Source organism: Ogataea haglerorum, assembly GCF_019207285.1.
Source record: "Ogataea haglerorum isolate 81-453-3 chromosome Unknown 81-453-3_NODE_15_length_226208_cov_100.181872, whole genome shotgun sequence".
Taxonomy (NCBI): domain Eukaryota; kingdom Fungi; phylum Ascomycota; class Pichiomycetes; order Pichiales; family Pichiaceae; genus Ogataea; species Ogataea haglerorum.
Window position 1 is genome coordinate 103,830 of NW_025065165.1, and position 16,672 is coordinate 120,501.

Here is a 16,672-nt window from a genome sequence, read left to right on the forward strand (position 1 = left end):
ACTCCCTAAGCCGGTTCCGCACTCAATGACCTGTTTTGTCAGATTTAGTCATTATCGGTGAAAAATTTTTAGATTTAACGGCTATCGTGCGCACTTTTCTCCATCAACATGGCACAAACCAACCCGTACGGACCCAATCCCAGCGATTATCTCTCGAATGTGTCCAAGTTCCAGATTATCGACAGCACCCTGAGAGAGGGAGAGCAGTTTGCAAACGCATTTTTCACGTTGGACATGAAACTAAAAATCGCCAAAGCACTCGACGAGTTCGGCGTCGACTACATCGAATTGACGTCGCCAGTGGCGTCCGAGCAGGCGCGCGAGGAGGTCGAGGCCATCTGCAAGCTCGGACTGAAGAGATCCAAGGTCCTCACGCACATCAGATGCCACATGCACGACGCCAAAGTGGCCGTGGAGACCGGGGTGGATGGAGTGAACATCTTCATCGGAACGTCCAGCTTTTTGAGACAGCACTCCCACGGCAAGGACATGTCGTACATCACCAAGTCCGCCATCGAGGTGATTGAGTTTGTCAAGTCCAAGGGCGTCGAGGTGCGGTTCAGTACCGAAGATTCGTTCCGATCCGACATTGTGGATCTGCTCAACATTTACAGCACGGTCGACAAGCTCGGCGTGGATAGAATTGGTATTGCCGACACCGTTGGCGGCGCCAATCCGAGACAGGTTTACGAGCTCATCAGAACGATCAAGTCGGTTGTTTCCTGCGATATCGAGACGCACTTCCACAACGACACCGGTTGCGCCATCGCCAACGCTTACACCGCTCTCGAGGCCGGAGCCAAGTACATCGACACGTGTGTGCTGGGTATTGGAGAGAGAAACGGAATTGTGCCGCTGGGTGGATTTATGGCCAGAATGATCGTTGCAGACCCAGACTACGTCAAGTCCAAGTACCAGCTGAAAAAAATCAGAGACCTTGAAAATCTGGTGGCAGACATTGTGCAGGTGAACATCCCATTCAACAACCCGATTACCGGTTTCTGCGCATTCACCCACAAGGCGGGCATACACGCGAAGGCCATTCTGGCCAATCCATCCACCTACGAGATCTTGAACCCTGAAGATTTCGGCCTCTCGAGATACATCCACTTCGCCAACAGACTGACCGGGTGGAACGCTATCAAGAGCCGTGTGGAACAGCTGAACCTGACGCTGTCGGACGACCAGATCAAAGAGGTGACCACCAAGATCAAGCTCATGGGAGACGTGAGGCCGCTGAACATCGAGGACGTGGATTCCATTATCAAGGACTACCACGCGGACGTGAGCGAGGAGCAGGCGAACAAAAGACAGAGAACGGCCTAGGCCGGGGACGTGGGTAGATAGAGTAGATAAGTGGCGATTACAAGGGACTACTCGACGGTAGAGAGCGCGTGCTTGGCTTTATGTTCTAATTTGCTGCACGTGACTTCCACGTGATGTGGTTTTGCACGTCGCACCTTTTTAAAATAATTTTTCACGAAAATATTTCTTCATCCAACACCATGCCAAGTAAGTATGAGAAACATGACCGGACGTTTTCCGGTCGAGGTTTCGGGACCTCAGCTCTTTCAAACACTCCATGAGAAACTTGCACTGAACCCCCGACACTTCAGTGCAAGAACCTGGCCCTCTGGCCGGGCTCTCCATGTTGTATTTGAAGTAGCGTAAATCCCTGTTTCTCGATTCTCTAACACCCGTAGGAGCTCCAAGAACCCACTCCAAGACCTACTCGGTCCCAAAGAGACCATACGAGTCCGCTAGATTGGATGCCGAACTGAAACTCGCCGGTGAATACGGTCTGAAGAACAAGCACGAGATCTACAGAATTGGTTTCCAATTGTCCAAGATCAGAAGAGCTGCCAGAGACTTGCTTACCAGAGACGAGAAGGACGAGAAGAGACTCTTCGAGGGTAATGCCTTGATTAGAAGACTGGTCAGAGTTGGTATCTTGCCAGAGGACAAGATGAAGTTGGATTACGTTCTGTCCTTGAAGATTGAGGACTTCCTTGAGAGAAGACTGCAGACCCAGGTCTTCAAACTTGGTCTTGCCAAGTCCATTCACCACGCTAGAGTCTTGATCACCCAAAGACACATTGCTGTTGGAAAGCAGATCGTGAACATCCCATCCTTCATGGTCAGACTGGACTCCCAAAAGCACATTGACTTCGCTCCAACTTCTCCATACGGTGGAGGAAGACCAGGTAGAAACAAGAGAAAATCTCAGGCTTCTGCTGGTGGTAACGCCGAGGAGGGAGAGGAAGACGACGAGTAAGTAGATAATTGGAAAATACAGATTAGCAGGAAGCAGAGTAGGGTGGTGCTAGCTAGCCGGCTGGCGAGCAGGCTGGGCCAGATTTTCTACATTAATTCACGTGATCTCGCACTGGGCTCGGCAGCACGAATTTCACGCATCCCTGCACCGGTCTTGATATGAAAAATTTTAAATTCGCATCCATTTATCACTCTATAATTAATTCAAGATGGGTAAAAGGTAAGTGGCCAGCACGCCCGACTCCCGCAGCACTAACACGCAGTCATGGTTTGAGATCCAGAACTCGTTACGCGTTCAGTCGTGACTTCAAGCAGCACGGAACGCTGCCTATGTCCGTCTACCTCAAGACCTACAAGGTCGGAGACATCGTCGACATCAAGGTCAACGGATCCATCCAGCAGGGTATGCCATACAAATACTACCACGGAAAGACCGGTATTGTCTTCAACGTGACCAAGAGCTCCGTTGGTGTGATTGTCTACAAGGTTGTGGGAAACAGATACATTGAGAAAAGATTGAACGTCAGAATCGAGCACGTCAAGCACTCCAAGTGCAGACAGGAGTTCCTGAACAGAGTCAAGGAGAACGCTGCCAAGAAGGCCGCTGCCAAGGCTTCTGGCGAGCCAGTGTTGCTCAAGAGACAGCCAGCTCCACCAAGACCATCCAAGGTCGTCTCGGGTGTCCCAACCAACCTTGCTCCAATTGCCTACGAGACCTACATTTAGTGAGTAATGGATTAGTAGAGTGAAAATGCCTGACTTGTAACACTGTCTCCAGAGAAAGCCTCTCCTATATTGGCTTGGCTGTGCTGAAAAATAAATTTTTTATAATGAATAACAGCATCGGGCGATTAGAGAAGGAGATCGAGGAGAGTGTACCGTACTTTGCGAGCGACGAGACGTCGTCCGTCCGCAAGGAGGCGCCCGAGCTCTCTGCGCCGCCCCGCGAGGTCAAGCCGTGGGTCCATTTCGTTGCTGGCGGCCTGGGGGGCATGTGCGGTGCAGTATTCACGTCTCCCTTCGATGTTGTCAAGACCAGGCTGCAGTCCAGCGTCTTCCGCGACGCCTACAAGAGCGGGCTGCGCAACGGCGGGATGCTGAGCGGCGCGGCGCTGCATTTCAAGGAAACGCTGATTATTTTACGCAACGTTTACACGGTCGAAGGACCTCGAGCGCTATTCAAAGGACTGGGGCCGAACCTCGTGGGCGTGATACCCGCACGGTCGATCAACTTCTTTACGTACGGCTACTCGAAAGACCTGATCAAGAACTCGGTTGCGTTCAAGGGCGAGGAAAGCTCGCTTGTGCATCTTCTGGCCGGCATCAGCGCCGGGTTCGTGACCAGCACGGCGACCAACCCGATCTGGCTCGTCAAGACGCGTCTGCAGCTCGACCGTGCCACCACAAAGGCGTATAAAAACTCGTTTGACTGTCTGGTGAAGATCGTCAGACACGAGGGAGTCTTTGCTCTGTACAGAGGACTGACGGCGTCGTATCTGGGATCTGCAGAGAGCACGCTCCAATGGGTGCTGTACGAGCAGATGAAGGCGGTTATCCGCCGCCGGTCGGAGCGGTTGCAGCAAGAGGGCAGGAAACCGAGTGAGATGATGGACTGGTTTGCGCGGTCCGGGTCTGCCGGTGTGGCCAAGTTCGTGGCCAGTCTGATCACGTATCCGCACGAGGTGGTCAGAACTCGGCTCAGACAGGCGCCGTCGCTAGACGGCAGGCCAAAATACACCGGTCTGATCCAGTGCTTCAAGTTGGTCATCAAAGAGGAGGGTCTGGCGTCGATGTACGGCGGCCTGACGCCGCATCTGATGCGGACGGTGCCCAACAGCATGATTATGTTCGGCACCTGGGAGCTGTTTACGAGCGTTTTGTCTAAACTCTAATGTACATAGCAGACGGAATAATTTAAATGGCTACGGTTTTTTTAGCTACCATGTCGTTCAAGTACGAGTTTGCCAAGTACATCCGAGACCCGGGCTCGTGTCCGGGGCTGCTTTTTCACGACGACAACGCACTTATCATCAGGGATTTGTACCCGAAGAGTCTCGTGCACTTTCTCGTGATTCCCACAGAAAAGACTCTCGAGAGGCCTCAGCAGGCCTTTGCAGACGACGAGTTCCGCAAAAAAATGGACAAGTACGTCGACAAGGCGCGCGAGATGGTGGTGTCCAGCTGGCCAGCGCACTACGCTGTTCCTGGCGGCCAAATAGCGGATTACATCCAGGTTTGCTGCCACTCCATCCCGTCAATGGCCAACTTGCACATCCACGTGATGACCAAGGACCTGTGCAGCGAGCGGGTGAAAAATAAAAAACACTACAACAGCTTTGCTACGTCGTTCGCGATCAGGTGGGACGAGTTCCCCCTGGCAGCAGACGACCCGCGCTGGAACGAGGCGTACTGCAAGTCGCTGCTCAGACAGGACCTGGTGCACGGAGGAATTAACTACGGCAGCTCTTTCAAACGGCTGCGGGAGGAATTGGACCGCAAACGGGCCCGCATCGTCTACGGGAAAAAACGCACGTCGTCGCGCTAGTTGTATCATCGCTCGCTACTTGGCACCGCCGCCAAACATGTACTTGTACACGTCCACGCCCGGCGGCTCTGGCTTGTCAGATCCTTGGAGCGGCGTGTCGTCGTCGAATGAAAACTCGCCCAGCAGCTCCTCCGACAGCCTCAGGTACTCTGCGGCGACCTGGTCGTCCTTGGCCAGGCGCTCGCGCGAAACGTCGGTCATGTTGCTCTCTATCCACTCTGCCACCTCGGGCAGGTGTTTTTTCCGCAGCAGGGTGGTCAGAAGACCCTCGAATTGCGTGGTGTCAAACTCGGTGTTGGGATACACGTTGGTGTGCTTGAGAACGTCCTTGTTGAGGTCCATCGTCCGGCTGAAGGACGTCAGCTGCGACAGGATCACGTTGTACTGGTTCTGGAGGTTCGACCAGTTTGGCAGTGTCGCGCTCGCCGCCATGCTGTCCTCCAGCTTGCGAAGGGAATGCGTGAGCTGCGTCAGCCGCGGCCGCAGCTGCTCCAAATTTTGCACGGGAACGTCGTCAAAATTGAGAGACATGACGAAATTAAAAGAAATATTTAATTTCATGGCTAAAAAACAGTCGAAATTAGAGCAGCTGATCGAGCGGTACGGCAGGCGCGCGAACCTCGAGCGCCGCATACGAAATCTGGACGCGCGCACTAACAAGACGATTTCCGACCGCAAGCACATAGAAAAGCTCAGAGCAGACCTCAGCTACTGGCAGGCCCAGGAGACCAAGGACGAGCGTGAAGAGCGTCCGAAACGGGACATCAAGCTGTTCAAAAACTCGCTCTACTACGACGAGGAGCTCAACCCGGCAGGAATCACGCCGTCGGGCGGGCTGGAACAGAAAGGCGGGCCCAGAGTGCCGGGCAACGTCCAGCTTGAGTACCCGCTTCCGCAGGAGGAAAGGCCGCGGTTCTGGCGCATCCACCAGGTGGGGGCTTACGAGGCGGGCGAAAAACGCACTCAGCTCGTCCCCACGGTGCTACGGCGATAGTGTGTACACATAGTTCAGTATGATGAATGTCATTCTAAGAATGGTAGTTCTATCTGCCTATTTCTCCTTAGCAAAAAGCTTCTCCACCTCCTCAACAGCCTGGTTAAGAACCTTGTCCTGGAATTTGGCGTTCTGCAGCTCGGATTGCACCTTGGAAATAACAGTGGATGCCAGTTGTTCCTGCTCGTGCTGTCTGACCTGGGCCTCGTATCTGACCCACGAGTCCAAAACAGACTTGGCCTCGGACGCAACAGCAACCTTTTGTTTCAGCTCGAAGGCCTCTGCCTCCAGAGCAGCAGTCTCCTTGGACATCTCGAAAAGGGCCTTGGTCGTGGAAACGACGTCCTTCAGGTTGGCAACCTGGTCAATTCTGGTCTTGACCGCGTTCACGTGGTCCGCTCTGGCTTGGTTCAGCAGGCTAACAACGTGGTCGGTTCTGTTTTTCGCCATTTCCCCGTACAGTGGAGCCACGGCCTTGGAAATCAGTGCAATGAACCCAATGAAGGTCACGAGCAAGATCGACTCGTCGTTGACAACGTACAACTCGGACGAAATGGCGTAAATAGAGGCGGCGGCAGTGGTGGCCAGAATACCCGTCTTGGATAGGAACGAGTTACCTGGAAGCGAGTCAATCAGAGCGTTGGCCTTGGCCTTAGGGTCAACAGGGGTCGACAGGCATCTGATGCCGACGGCTCTGTGGCCGATCGTGGCCATTGGTCTTGCGGAAGCTGGGGCGTTAGTCAATGGCGCGCGCGAGTACCTACCTCTAGCTGCTAGTCTTGCCAACATGGTGTTTTCGGTACAGTTGTTTAAAAAAATTTGGCTCAATCTCGTTGGTCAGATTTGGGCGGGCACATAACACGAGCGACGGGCTTTCGCACCCGTGCACCGGCTACAGATAAGTGGCACCGCATTCGATCATTACCGCTACACACCGGCCACTACGCGTACGTGGCGTCCATAAACTCGTCCAGTTCCTGCTGGTCCTGCTGGCTCACACGCTTCAGCACCTCCGACGCGCTGCTCTCCTGGATCACGCCGTCGATCACGAGCTCGTCGATCACGTGATACGCCACCTGGAAGTTGAAGATGATGTCGAGCTCGCACACGCTGCCGTACGCCTTGTCCATGATCTCGACGTAGCGTTGGATGAGGTCGAGCGTGAAGAGTTCGTTGTCGTCGTTTTCGACGCACGCGATGAAAAACAGGCTGGCGTACCTGCGGTATACGAGCTTCGAGTCCTTGTGTTCGAGCACGTTGCACATCTTTGGCTTGCGCAGCGGGATGATGGCGGTCAATTCCCTTATTATGCGTTGCTTCTCCTTCTGGCTAACGGCGATGTACCATTTGGAGAGTCGGACTTTGCCCTGCTTGGACAGCAGGATCAGGTACTTAACGGCCATGGGGAAAAATAAGAAAATAAAATAAAATAAATAGCAGGCAAAAATTGACTTCAGAGCACGCACCGACGCCGCTGTTGCCGTGAATACCGCCGTTGTTGGAGTTGTCAAATTTGCACCACCGAGTCCCACTCATAGCAGCGCGTCCATGGACCAGTTTGTGAGCTACGTTATGGCCACGGGTGCCGACCGCGCAGAGCTGCTGCGGCTGCTCCGTGAAAAACACAAGGAGTACGAAATGCCCGCCGAGGAGCGCCCGGGCTCGGACAGGGCGTCCAGCACCGAGTCGCTGCCGGTGAAACAAGAGAGCGAGGACCATCTGCACCCGCTTTTCCGCGAAAACATGGCCGACAGGTTCCAGGAGCCGGATCTGCACACCAAGCTGCAAAATCACAACATCGACCTGCCGTCGATGGACGACGCGCACGTGAAGGAGCTCAAGTCGCAGGTTGCCAAGGAGTACGAGGCGCTGGCAAGGCAGTTTGTGGCGGCCCGAATAGCCAACATCGACCGGCTCGTCGACAAGATCGACGATGCCATCAGCTCGACCAAGGAGGATTTCGTGTACCTGCAGCGGCAGATGAGCGCCTTGGACGCAGACGGGTTTGCGAGCCGGCCGGTGGTGGAGTCGCCGGCGTCCGACCCGGATCTTTTCTACAGCTACTTCGCAACCAGCTACGCAGACAAGATGCAGCTTCTGGCCCAGATCGCGGCGCTGACGGCGCACCGGCTGGACGCGATCGACCGCGAGACCGACACAAACGTCGAGCTGGTGCACAGACAGTACAGGGCGGCCCTGTTGGAGAACAGGGAAGCGTTGCAGCAGCAGATCCAGGCGAAGATCGACGAGCTGAACGCCGAGCACCCTGTGCAGACAGGCGACCCTGCGGGCGCGGGCGGGGCGCCCGAGAACGAGCTCAAGTCGCGCAAAAAACGCTCCAGCTCGCTCATAAATCTGGCCGACATCGCCCAGGTCTACGGCGACGACAAACCTTGACCAGCCCGGATTATATAATCCTGAAAAAAATCCTGTCTAGTAATAAAGTACACATCTTTTGCCCTTGCTCCATGGACAGCTCAGTTCCTTTGTTTTTGGAGATCACGAGCACAGACGATGTTGGTGTGGCGCAGAGCTTTTTGGAGATGGCCGGCGGCGACCTGGACACTGCGGTGAGTCTGTATTTCGAGCACGGGACGGGCGTCGGGCCAAGCAGGCCTGGCGACGACGCCGAGGTGGCGGGCAGACTGCAGCAGGAGATGTACGCAGAGCCCGACAGCGCGGACGAGGGCGTGAGGCGACCGCTCGAGCCGGTGCGCGACCAGCTTGTGGCGGACTACGCCAGGGTGGATCCGCACAGGGGCATGTTTGGGCGGACGCAGGTGGGCATTTTCAACCAATTGGACGACGACGACGCCGTGGACGGTGTGGAAGTCGTGGATCTAGACGACGACGACGATGACGACGACGAGTTCCAGATGCTGGACGACGACGACCCGGTCCGTCAGCAGAACAACCGACGCGCTCGCCGACGCAGAGAGTTCCGCACAAGCACACAGAGACGGCTCGCCAACATATTCCGGCCCCCCTGGGACATCGTTCAGAAGCTAGACCTGGACGGCGCGAAGGTGGTGGCGCGACAGGAGAAAAAATGGATCCTGGTCAACATCCAGGACATGACCGACTTCCGGTGCCAGTGTCTCAACAGAGACTTCTGGTCGAACACAGAGATCAAAGATATAGTGCGGGAGAACTTCATCTTCCTGCAGTACCACCACGACTCGCCGAACGGCGAGTACTACATCAACATGTATCCGTTTTCGGAGTATCCGCACATCGCGATCCTGGACCCGATGACGGGCGAGCGGCTCAAGATGTGGAGCGGCGTGCCCGATGTGCGCGTGTGGGTGGAGCAGGTGGTGGACTTCATGGACCGGTTCTCGCTGGACAAGAACAAAAAGAACCCGATAGTGCAGCATAGCGTGCGGCCGGACGTGAACAGTCTGAGCGAGGAGCAGCAGATCAAGATGGCCGTGGAGCACTCGCTGAACCCTGGCGCGGCGCAGCAACAGGACAGTGTGGACATCGTGGATCTGGGCGACGGCGAGGGCACGAAAGAGCGGCCATTGGAGCTGGACAGCGACGGGCCCGTGATCGACGCCGTGGACGTGCCGGACCCACAGGGCACCGACGTGACGCGGATCCAGATCCGGTCCGGCGACGGGCGCCGCGTGGTGAAGAAGTTTGCGCTGCAGGACCCCGTGCTGCGCGTGTTCCAGTTTGTCAAGTACTACTTTGGCATCGGCAACAGACCGTTCCAGCTGACGATGCAGCGCGAGAACCTGATCGACAAGCTCGGCCAGACCGTCCAGGAGTGCGGTCTGCGCAACGCGTCGCTGCTACTGGAGGTGGAGGAGTGAGGCGCAGGAAATATAGGAGTCGTAGCTTCGTTAATTTAATGTTCTAGGAAATCGCTGACGGGCACGCCGATGTGGTCGAGCGCGAGCAGGAACGTGTCGTGGCCATAGAGACTGTCCTCCTTGCTGAGCTCGACGTGGCGGATGTTGGACCCGTCGCCGCCGCGCTCGCGGGCGCCCTGGCGGAGCAGGTCGGCCATCTCGCGCTGCTGCCACGCCGGAAACAGGATATCGGACTCGACGCCGATCACCAGCACGTCCTTGGCGGCCAGCGTCGCCAGCCCGCGCTTCAGGTCCTCGGCAGCCTCCTCGGGCGTCATTCTTCGCGTGCGCTTGTTCTCGCGCATCGGCTCGTCGAACGAGCACTGGCCCACGGGTCTGTACTCGAGCTCTGAATCCGGCACGTACTCGCCGTTGTACCGCGCCTCGGTCTGCCGGCGGCTTCTGGCAGCCTTTGCCCGCGCAGACAGCGACATATCGAAGAGGTCCATCGCCTTGGAGATGTACAGAAACGAGTTGGGGTCGTACTCCAGACACCATTTTTCTCCCGCGTGGTCGAGGTAGGTCTCGATCAGAAAATCCGGACACAGGGCAGGCTGTTTCGACGGGTCTGCGCGCTCGACGCCGAAGCGCGACTCCCACTCGGGACCGGACCGGTACGTGATCGTGGCGATCTCGCGGGCCAGCTTCATGCCCGTGTGTGGGGGCAGCGAGCCGTAGTAGAAGCCTTTATTCCAGTTCGGGTCGGTCATCAAAACTTGTCGCTGGCAGTGGCGCATGGCAATCGAGTAGGGGTGCGAGCGGGCGCAGCCAGAGATGCTCACGACCTTGGCGACCTCGTCGGTGAACTCGTGCGCGTACGCGAGACACTGCATGCCGCCCATGGAGGACCCCATCACGGCGTGCAGCCTGTCGATCTTGAAGTGCTGTTTCACGAGGCGGTGCTGCGCACGCACCATGTCGCTGATGGAGATGATCGGGAACCGCGTGGCGTACACCTGGCCGTCGGACGGGTCGACCGAGGACGGCCCTGTCGAGCCAAAACAGCCGCCAATCACGTTGGTGCAGATCACAAAGTACTTATCGGTGTCGAGATACTTGCCGGGACCGATGAAGTCCTCCCACCAGCCCCTGGCCGGGTTTTTTGCGGTCGAGTGCGCGTGTGACGAGGCAGACAGGCCGGTCTGCAGCAGAACGGCGTTCGAACGGCTGGCGTCCAGCGTGCCCCACGTCTCGTAGGCCACCTGGAACTGCGGCAGGTATCCGCCGTAGTCGAGGAAGATCGGGTCCGTGGAGCGGAATATGTCCACCTTGTCCTCGGTGATCTTCGCGTACGCGGGCTCTGGCCCGTTTTCCACCAGCGACTGCGACCTCTGCTCGAGTTTCTCAAGACAGGGGAATGACAACTGTGGATTCGACGGTCTGGGATGGGGGGTCGACATGGCGGCCGCACGGGCGGCGCTGGCGCGCGGCTTGAGCGCCACCGCGCACCGCGAGAAGTGTCTTGCAAGTCCCACAGAGAACAGACGCTGGGCCATCGGATGGGAAGAATAATTGGGAGAGTCTGTTTGTCTGGTAGCAGCAAGCTATGGCTTGTGTGCTTTCACGTGACCAGAAATGCTTGGAAAAAAATAATGAAAAAAAAAGACAAATAGGGAAAAAGGGCACGAAAAGGGGATAGACGAGGATACGCAGGATGGACTACAGCACTGCGCTAAAGGAGTGCGCAGTACCCGAGAGGATCGGGAAGCTCTACTTCCGCAAAGCTCCCGACGCCTACATTCTCCAGCTGTCCACGTTTGCTGCTCCAAAGAAGCGAAGCACCGAGGAGAGGCCTTCGCGGTGCACCGCAGACACTCTGGAGGCCATCTGTCAGAACTCCAAATTCGAAACGCCGACGTTCCTTTCGTCCCGCAGCAGCAACATCATGTTTCCCAGCGAAGACACCACAACGCTCACGGCAGAGTGCTTGTATCCGTCGTCGCCGTACTGGGAGGGAGAAACGCAGGCGAAGCCGCACGAGATCAAGAACGAGGACTCGGACGCGTGTGAGTTTTGCGAGAGCTCTGTATTCGAAAGTATAGACTCGGAGAGATATTAGCACTACAGGTCACTCTGTCTGGCCCATTTCACGTTGACTTCGATGGCCTCCAGCGACTGGCCCACTCCCTTGTCGAAGCCGGTTAGGTCTTTCCCGGCAAAAAAGGTCTTGGCATCGGCGTAGAGTGTTTCGGAGCCAAAGTTCGGCAGAAAGTTTCTGAGCACTCTGTCCAGAGTCCACGTCGACGTCTCTTTGTGGAAGCGCTCGAAATTGGCCTTGAAGAAGTTCCAGAACGGTTCTTGGGCAACGGGGTTCGAACATAGCGAGCCGCAAAGAAAGATGTAGTCCATCTCCGGAAGATGCTCGGTGAAAAAGAGGGCAAAGATATCGTCCAGATACGCCCTGTTGCTCACGGATCCGAGAGCACAGAGTGCGATCTCGCGCGCGTCCACGGAGGACGGCTTTTTCACCTCCTCGATCGCCTGCAAAAGCTCTCCGCGGGTGCATTCTTTGGACGCCATTAGAGTGGTGAGTTTGGCGCGGCGCAACGAAGGGTCTGTGGTGGAGCGAGCGTACTCCAAGGCAAGGGAGGACTGGGATAGTCCGCATTGCTCAAACACCAGCGAGCGCAAGTTGGATTCTTGAAAGCTGAGCTCTTTTTTCTCCATCAGTTTCCTCAGAATCGGCTCGTACACCTTCTTGCTAAAACTGACCAGAGTGTCCAGCTTTGGCGAGCCAAAATAGAGTCTCTTCAGCGCACCCAGCCGTTTGGCTATCTCCGCCCAGACGGAGTACTCTTCTTCGTGTTTGAACCGCTCCACGAGCTCCAGGCAAGCCTTCGTGGAGCTGAGGCCAGCTTGTGCTGCGGCAAAGGTATCTGCCACGAGTCCGATTTTGTCTCTGGCGTTCAAATCAACAAAAATGCGGTCGAAGAGCGATGGATCATAGACAACACGATAGAATCCAGTGGTGGATTTGTTGAGCTTGCTGAACTGCTCCAGAGGAACTGTCCTGCTTTTCTCCGTCATATTGAGCTCGGGTATCCACCAAACTGTCTCGTCCGTCTTCCCAGAAAGCAGGAACCTCTGCTGCGTGATTTCTACCTGGTCGCCTGCTATTTTGGCGTGAAGATAGGGGAAACCAACGGCTCTTATCCAAGGAGAAACCAGCCCCGTAATATCCTTGCCGGTAGTGGCGCTGACGGCATCCCAGAGATCGTCGGAGCGCGCGTTTCCAAAACTGTGCTCTTTCAAATACTTAGACACACCGCTCAGGAACAAATCAACTCCTACACTCTCAGCAACCATGCGCACAACGGAACCTCCCTTCAGATACGAAATATAATCGAAGATCTGGTCGATGTCGCGTCCGTTAAGAACTTGGACCTCCACAGGATGCGAGCTGGACAGAGAGTCCAGATCCAAGGCCGCCTGGACAGAAGACGACACAAAATCTGTGAACACGTCCCACTCTGGATGCATGTTGTCGACGCAGAGCCAGCCAATATAGGTTGCAAACGACTCGTTGAGCCAGAGATCTGACCACCAATTCATTGTGCAATAATTGCCAAACCACGAATGGGCCACCTCGTGCGAAACAACGTATGCCACCTTGGACTTGTACGCCAGATCCGATTTGGCTGGGTCAAACAGCAGCGCAGTGGCTCGGAAAACGACAAGACCCCAGTTTTCCATTGCGTTGGCTCCAAAGGCAGGCACCGCAATCAGGTCCAGCTTCGGCAGCGGATACGCAATGTCAAACACCTTGGAAAGATAAGAAACAGCTTTTTCCGCCACCGACAGCGCATACTTGCCATTCTCTGATTGCCCAGGGACTGTGTAAACGCGGATTGGCAATCCCTTCGAATTGGACTCCACGTACTCAAACTTGCCAATACACCAGGCTACCAGGTAGGTGGACATCTTCGGCGAGGGCAAGAACGTGACCGTCTTCGTCAGGCCGTGTGGCTCGACTTTGTCGACTGGCATATTAGAAAGCGCGTCGAACTGACTGTCAACTGTCAAACTTAGTCTGAAAGTTGCCTTGAATGCAGGCTCGTCGCTACAAGGGAACGCAGACCGTGCGTCTGTCGACTCAAACTGCGTGCACAGCAGGGTGTGCAGCTCGCCACCGTCCCTATAGCTCGAGTCGTAGAAACCGCCCATATCCGTGCGAATTGGGCCAGTATACTCAATGGAAAGACTCAACGGACCGGTTTTCAACGGCTCTGCAAATTTGAACTCCACAGTTTCATCTTTGTTGTTGGCAACGGTTTCCAAGACAGCAATGGGCTTGTCGTTGGCGCTCGCAGCAGCTTGGCCTATTTGCAACAGTTTTTGGTTCAGGATCACAGACTTAGCGGTTTCCTGAACATGGAAATCAATCTTACAAAGTCCGTGAAACGTCTTCTTGGCAACGTCAATGTTGAAGATGCGAACATCATAGTTCACAGGTTTGACTGTTTCTGGCAACCCATGGTGAAAGGACGTGTCTGGATAATGCATTGATAGGCGTCTGGAAATTAATAATGGTCTAAATCTGAAAATCGCTAGCCCAGACAGAAATCGCATTCTACTTTTTTTTATGGCAGGGTATTTTATTAAGTGAAAATAGAAAACAAAGCAGACTCGAGCTTTTCGCAGACGAAGCTGAACTCACTCAACGGTGACCGACTTGGCAAGGTTCCTTGGGCGATCGGGATTGTTTCCGGCAGCAACAGACAAGTAGTAGCTCATCAACTGCACCGGAATGATGTTCAACAGTCCTTGCAAGCAGTCCACAGATTTTGGAACCTCGATCACAGCCGAGGCCTTCGAGCGGTCTATAAGCCTGTCTCCCTCGGTTGCAATAATTATAGGACGGCCGTCTCTGGCAGTGATCTGTTGGATGGCAGAGTTCAGTTTTGCCGAAAACGAGTCCTGCGTAGCAAAGGCCACAATCGGCAGCTTGTCGTCAACAAGAGCCAAAACTCCGTGCTTCAATTCTCCTGCCTGAATACCTTCCGAATGAATATAGGAAATTTCTTTGATCTTCAAAGCACCTTCCAAAGCAGAGGCATATTGGTAGCCTCGGCCAACAACCAAGATAGACTGCTTGTTGTGCAAATACTTCTCGGAGATCTCCTTGATCTTTTTGCTTTGTTGTAGAACCTTCTCGATTTGGGTAGGGATTTCTTCCAGTCCCTCGATGATCTCCTGGTGGCGCTTGGCATTGGTGATCACATGGTTGGAAATCTGCAGGGCAAGCATGACCAATGCAATATACTGAGACGTGTATGCTTTAGTAGAAGCAACGCCGATCTCAGGACCGGCGTTTATGTGGACACCGCAGTCGGTTTCTCTGGAAATGCTCGAACCAACAGAGTTGACCACACCAACGGTTAGCGCACCTGCAGCGCGGCATCTCTTGAGAGCCATCATGGAGTCTGCTGTCTCACCTGATTGAGAAACAAAGATACACGTATCGTCTCTAAAAATAGGCGGAGATCTGTCTAGGAAGTCAGAGGCGAGATCTACGGAGACTGGCACCTCTGTCAGCTCTTCGAATAAGGACCTCACAGCCAAACACGAATGATAGGAAGTTCCGCATGCAATCATTTGGAACCTTCTTGAACGTCTGATACTGGTCAAAAACTCCTTGATACCTCCAAGCGTGATGCTTTTGTTCTTGAAGTCGATTCTACCTCTCATGGTGTTGAACGTGGAATCTGGCTGCTCAAAGATCTCTTTAAGCATGAAATGGTCGTATCCGCCTCTCATGATCTCTGCCAGTTGCATCTCCAGAGTGTGAACGGGTCTGGTGGTAGACATTCCTGCTGCCTTGGCCGCTCTGTGGATGTGCAATTCTCCGTTGTCGATGTGGGCGATGTCATCGTCTTCTAGAAAGAGCACCTTCTTGGTGTGCTCAATGACCGACGAGGCGTCGGAAGACACTAAAAACTCGATAGGCTTGTTGTAGTCGGGCAAGATAGCTCTCGACTCGGACTTTCTCAGTGTCATCTCACTGTTAGTAGGCAGAGTCAGGAACGAGTTGGAGTAGCTGGATCCGTTGGCGCCCTGAATTGCAGTGGCAGGGTCAGAAATGAACTCGACGTCCACGAAGTCCACCTTGAGCTTCTGTTCGCTCTTGACGCCAATCAGCAGCGGAGAACCCTTTCTGGTGGCCACCAATTCATTAGGATAGTGGATCGATTTGACCATCAGACCGTAGGAGCCCTGCAGCTGGTACAGAACCTCCTTTGCCAGCTGGTAGAACTCGAGGTCGTTGTCCTTGTCGAAATAGTATTTGAACAGCTTGGCAATAACTTCGGTATCAGTGTCCGATCTGAAGGTGTGGCCCTTGCCTTTTAGGAAAGTTTTGAGCTCTCTATAGTTGGTGATGATACCGTTGTGGACCACAACAAACTCGTTTCTATCGTCGGAGGGTTGTGGATGGCAGTTTGTCTGGGTCACAACTCCGTGGGTGGCCCATCTGGTGTGCGCGATGCCCACATGGTTGGCAAACGTCTCAGAGGTGTTCACGTTGTGCGACTTGATCTCGTTCTTGAGGTTCGCAACCTTTCCCACCTGTTTGTACACGGCAATCTCCCTGGCGGACGTGGACTCGTCGAACTCCTTCTCACCATCGATACCGATACCCGCCGAGTCGTAGCCCCTGTACTCGAGCTTCGAAAGCCCTTCGACAAGCGTGTCGATGATCTGGCCTCGAGATTTGCCGACGTTGTAGTTGGCGTAGCCGAAAATGCCACTGCTCTGTTAGCACTCGTGTCTTGTGCCTTGTACTTACCACATGGTTTATCAACAGCGAAAATAACTAGGCGCCAAAGAATATATCCGGGATCTATGTGCAGAGAATTCACAGACTCTATAAACCGCCGAAAAAAGCACTCTTGTCAGCTGATCAATGCTATTAGAACGCTGAATTTCGTCCTATCCCCCGAATGAAACAAAAGATTATTTTAACTTTTTTTTTATGTCTGTAGACTTGTTTACGTGTTGCCCCAT

The 16,672-nt window shown here is 54.6% G+C and overlaps 14 protein-coding genes across 14 annotated transcripts; 9 read left to right on the top strand and 5 right to left on the bottom strand.

Moving 5' to 3' along the window:
• Positions 1-108: 108 nt before the first annotated feature.
• KL911_004668 (uncharacterized protein) lies at positions 109-1,326 on the top strand (the record flags this gene model as incomplete). Its single annotated transcript, XM_043199984.1, has 1 exon — positions 109-1,326. One exon carries the CDS (start codon positions 109-111, stop codon positions 1,324-1,326), a length of 1,218 nt encoding a protein of 405 aa, XP_043052570.1.
• A 179-nt stretch (positions 1,327-1,505) lies between these two features.
• KL911_004669 (uncharacterized protein) lies at positions 1,506-2,275 on the top strand (the record flags this gene model as incomplete). Its single annotated transcript, XM_043199985.1, has 2 exons — positions 1,506-1,516; positions 1,747-2,275. The coding sequence occupies 2 exons, from the start codon at positions 1,506-1,508 to the stop codon at positions 2,273-2,275; spliced, it is 540 nt and encodes a 179-aa protein (XP_043052571.1).
• Positions 2,276-2,483: 208 nt separating this feature from the next.
• Positions 2,484-3,000, top strand: KL911_004670 (uncharacterized protein; the record flags this gene model as incomplete). The annotated part of the gene is made up of 2 exons (XM_043199987.1): positions 2,484-2,494; positions 2,574-3,000. The coding sequence occupies 2 exons, from the start codon at positions 2,484-2,486 to the stop codon at positions 2,998-3,000; spliced, it is 438 nt and encodes a 145-aa protein (XP_043052572.1).
• Positions 3,001-3,104: 104 nt separating this feature from the next.
• On the top strand, positions 3,105-4,166 carry KL911_004671 (uncharacterized protein; the record flags this gene model as incomplete). The annotated part of the gene is made up of 1 exon (XM_043199988.1): positions 3,105-4,166. One exon carries the CDS (start codon positions 3,105-3,107, stop codon positions 4,164-4,166), a length of 1,062 nt encoding a protein of 353 aa, XP_043052573.1.
• A 26-nt stretch (positions 4,167-4,192) lies between these two features.
• On the top strand, positions 4,193-4,819 carry KL911_004672 (uncharacterized protein; the record flags this gene model as incomplete). The annotated part of the gene is made up of 1 exon (XM_043199989.1): positions 4,193-4,819. The coding sequence occupies one exon, from the start codon at positions 4,193-4,195 to the stop codon at positions 4,817-4,819; it is 627 nt and encodes a 208-aa protein (XP_043052574.1).
• Positions 4,820-4,834: 15 nt separating this feature from the next.
• KL911_004673 (uncharacterized protein) lies at positions 4,835-5,350 on the bottom strand (the record flags this gene model as incomplete). Its single annotated transcript, XM_043199990.1, has 1 exon — positions 4,835-5,350. One exon carries the CDS (start codon positions 5,348-5,350, stop codon positions 4,835-4,837), a length of 516 nt encoding a protein of 171 aa, XP_043052575.1.
• A 28-nt stretch (positions 5,351-5,378) lies between these two features.
• Positions 5,379-5,813, top strand: KL911_004674 (uncharacterized protein; the record flags this gene model as incomplete). The annotated part of the gene is made up of 1 exon (XM_043199991.1): positions 5,379-5,813. The coding sequence occupies one exon, from the start codon at positions 5,379-5,381 to the stop codon at positions 5,811-5,813; it is 435 nt and encodes a 144-aa protein (XP_043052576.1).
• A 57-nt stretch (positions 5,814-5,870) lies between these two features.
• Positions 5,871-7,216, bottom strand: KL911_004675 (uncharacterized protein; the record flags this gene model as incomplete). Its single annotated transcript, XM_043199992.1, has 2 exons — positions 5,871-6,636; positions 6,765-7,216. 2 exons carry the CDS (start codon positions 7,214-7,216, stop codon positions 5,871-5,873), a joined length of 1,218 nt encoding a protein of 405 aa, XP_043052577.1.
• Positions 7,217-7,361: 145 nt separating this feature from the next.
• Positions 7,362-8,210, top strand: KL911_004676 (uncharacterized protein; the record flags this gene model as incomplete). The annotated part of the gene is made up of 1 exon (XM_043199993.1): positions 7,362-8,210. One exon carries the CDS (start codon positions 7,362-7,364, stop codon positions 8,208-8,210), a length of 849 nt encoding a protein of 282 aa, XP_043052578.1.
• Positions 8,211-8,281: 71 nt separating this feature from the next.
• Positions 8,282-9,631, top strand: KL911_004677 (uncharacterized protein; the record flags this gene model as incomplete). The annotated part of the gene is made up of 1 exon (XM_043199994.1): positions 8,282-9,631. The coding sequence occupies one exon, from the start codon at positions 8,282-8,284 to the stop codon at positions 9,629-9,631; it is 1,350 nt and encodes a 449-aa protein (XP_043052579.1).
• Positions 9,632-9,666: 35 nt separating this feature from the next.
• On the bottom strand, positions 9,667-11,166 carry KL911_004678 (uncharacterized protein; the record flags this gene model as incomplete). The annotated part of the gene is made up of 2 exons (XM_043199995.1): positions 9,667-11,050; positions 11,120-11,166. The coding sequence occupies 2 exons, from the start codon at positions 11,164-11,166 to the stop codon at positions 9,667-9,669; spliced, it is 1,431 nt and encodes a 476-aa protein (XP_043052580.1).
• Positions 11,167-11,324: 158 nt separating this feature from the next.
• On the top strand, positions 11,325-11,729 carry KL911_004679 (uncharacterized protein; the record flags this gene model as incomplete). The annotated part of the gene is made up of 1 exon (XM_043199996.1): positions 11,325-11,729. One exon carries the CDS (start codon positions 11,325-11,327, stop codon positions 11,727-11,729), a length of 405 nt encoding a protein of 134 aa, XP_043052581.1.
• A 2-nt stretch (positions 11,730-11,731) lies between these two features.
• Positions 11,732-14,173, bottom strand: KL911_004680 (uncharacterized protein; the record flags this gene model as incomplete). Its single annotated transcript, XM_043199998.1, has 1 exon — positions 11,732-14,173. One exon carries the CDS (start codon positions 14,171-14,173, stop codon positions 11,732-11,734), a length of 2,442 nt encoding a protein of 813 aa, XP_043052582.1.
• A 150-nt stretch (positions 14,174-14,323) lies between these two features.
• Positions 14,324-16,672, bottom strand: KL911_004681 (uncharacterized protein; the record flags this gene model as incomplete). The annotated part of the gene is made up of 2 exons (XM_043199999.1): positions 14,324-16,366; positions 16,661-16,672. 2 exons carry the CDS (start codon positions 16,670-16,672, stop codon positions 14,324-14,326), a joined length of 2,055 nt encoding a protein of 684 aa, XP_043052583.1.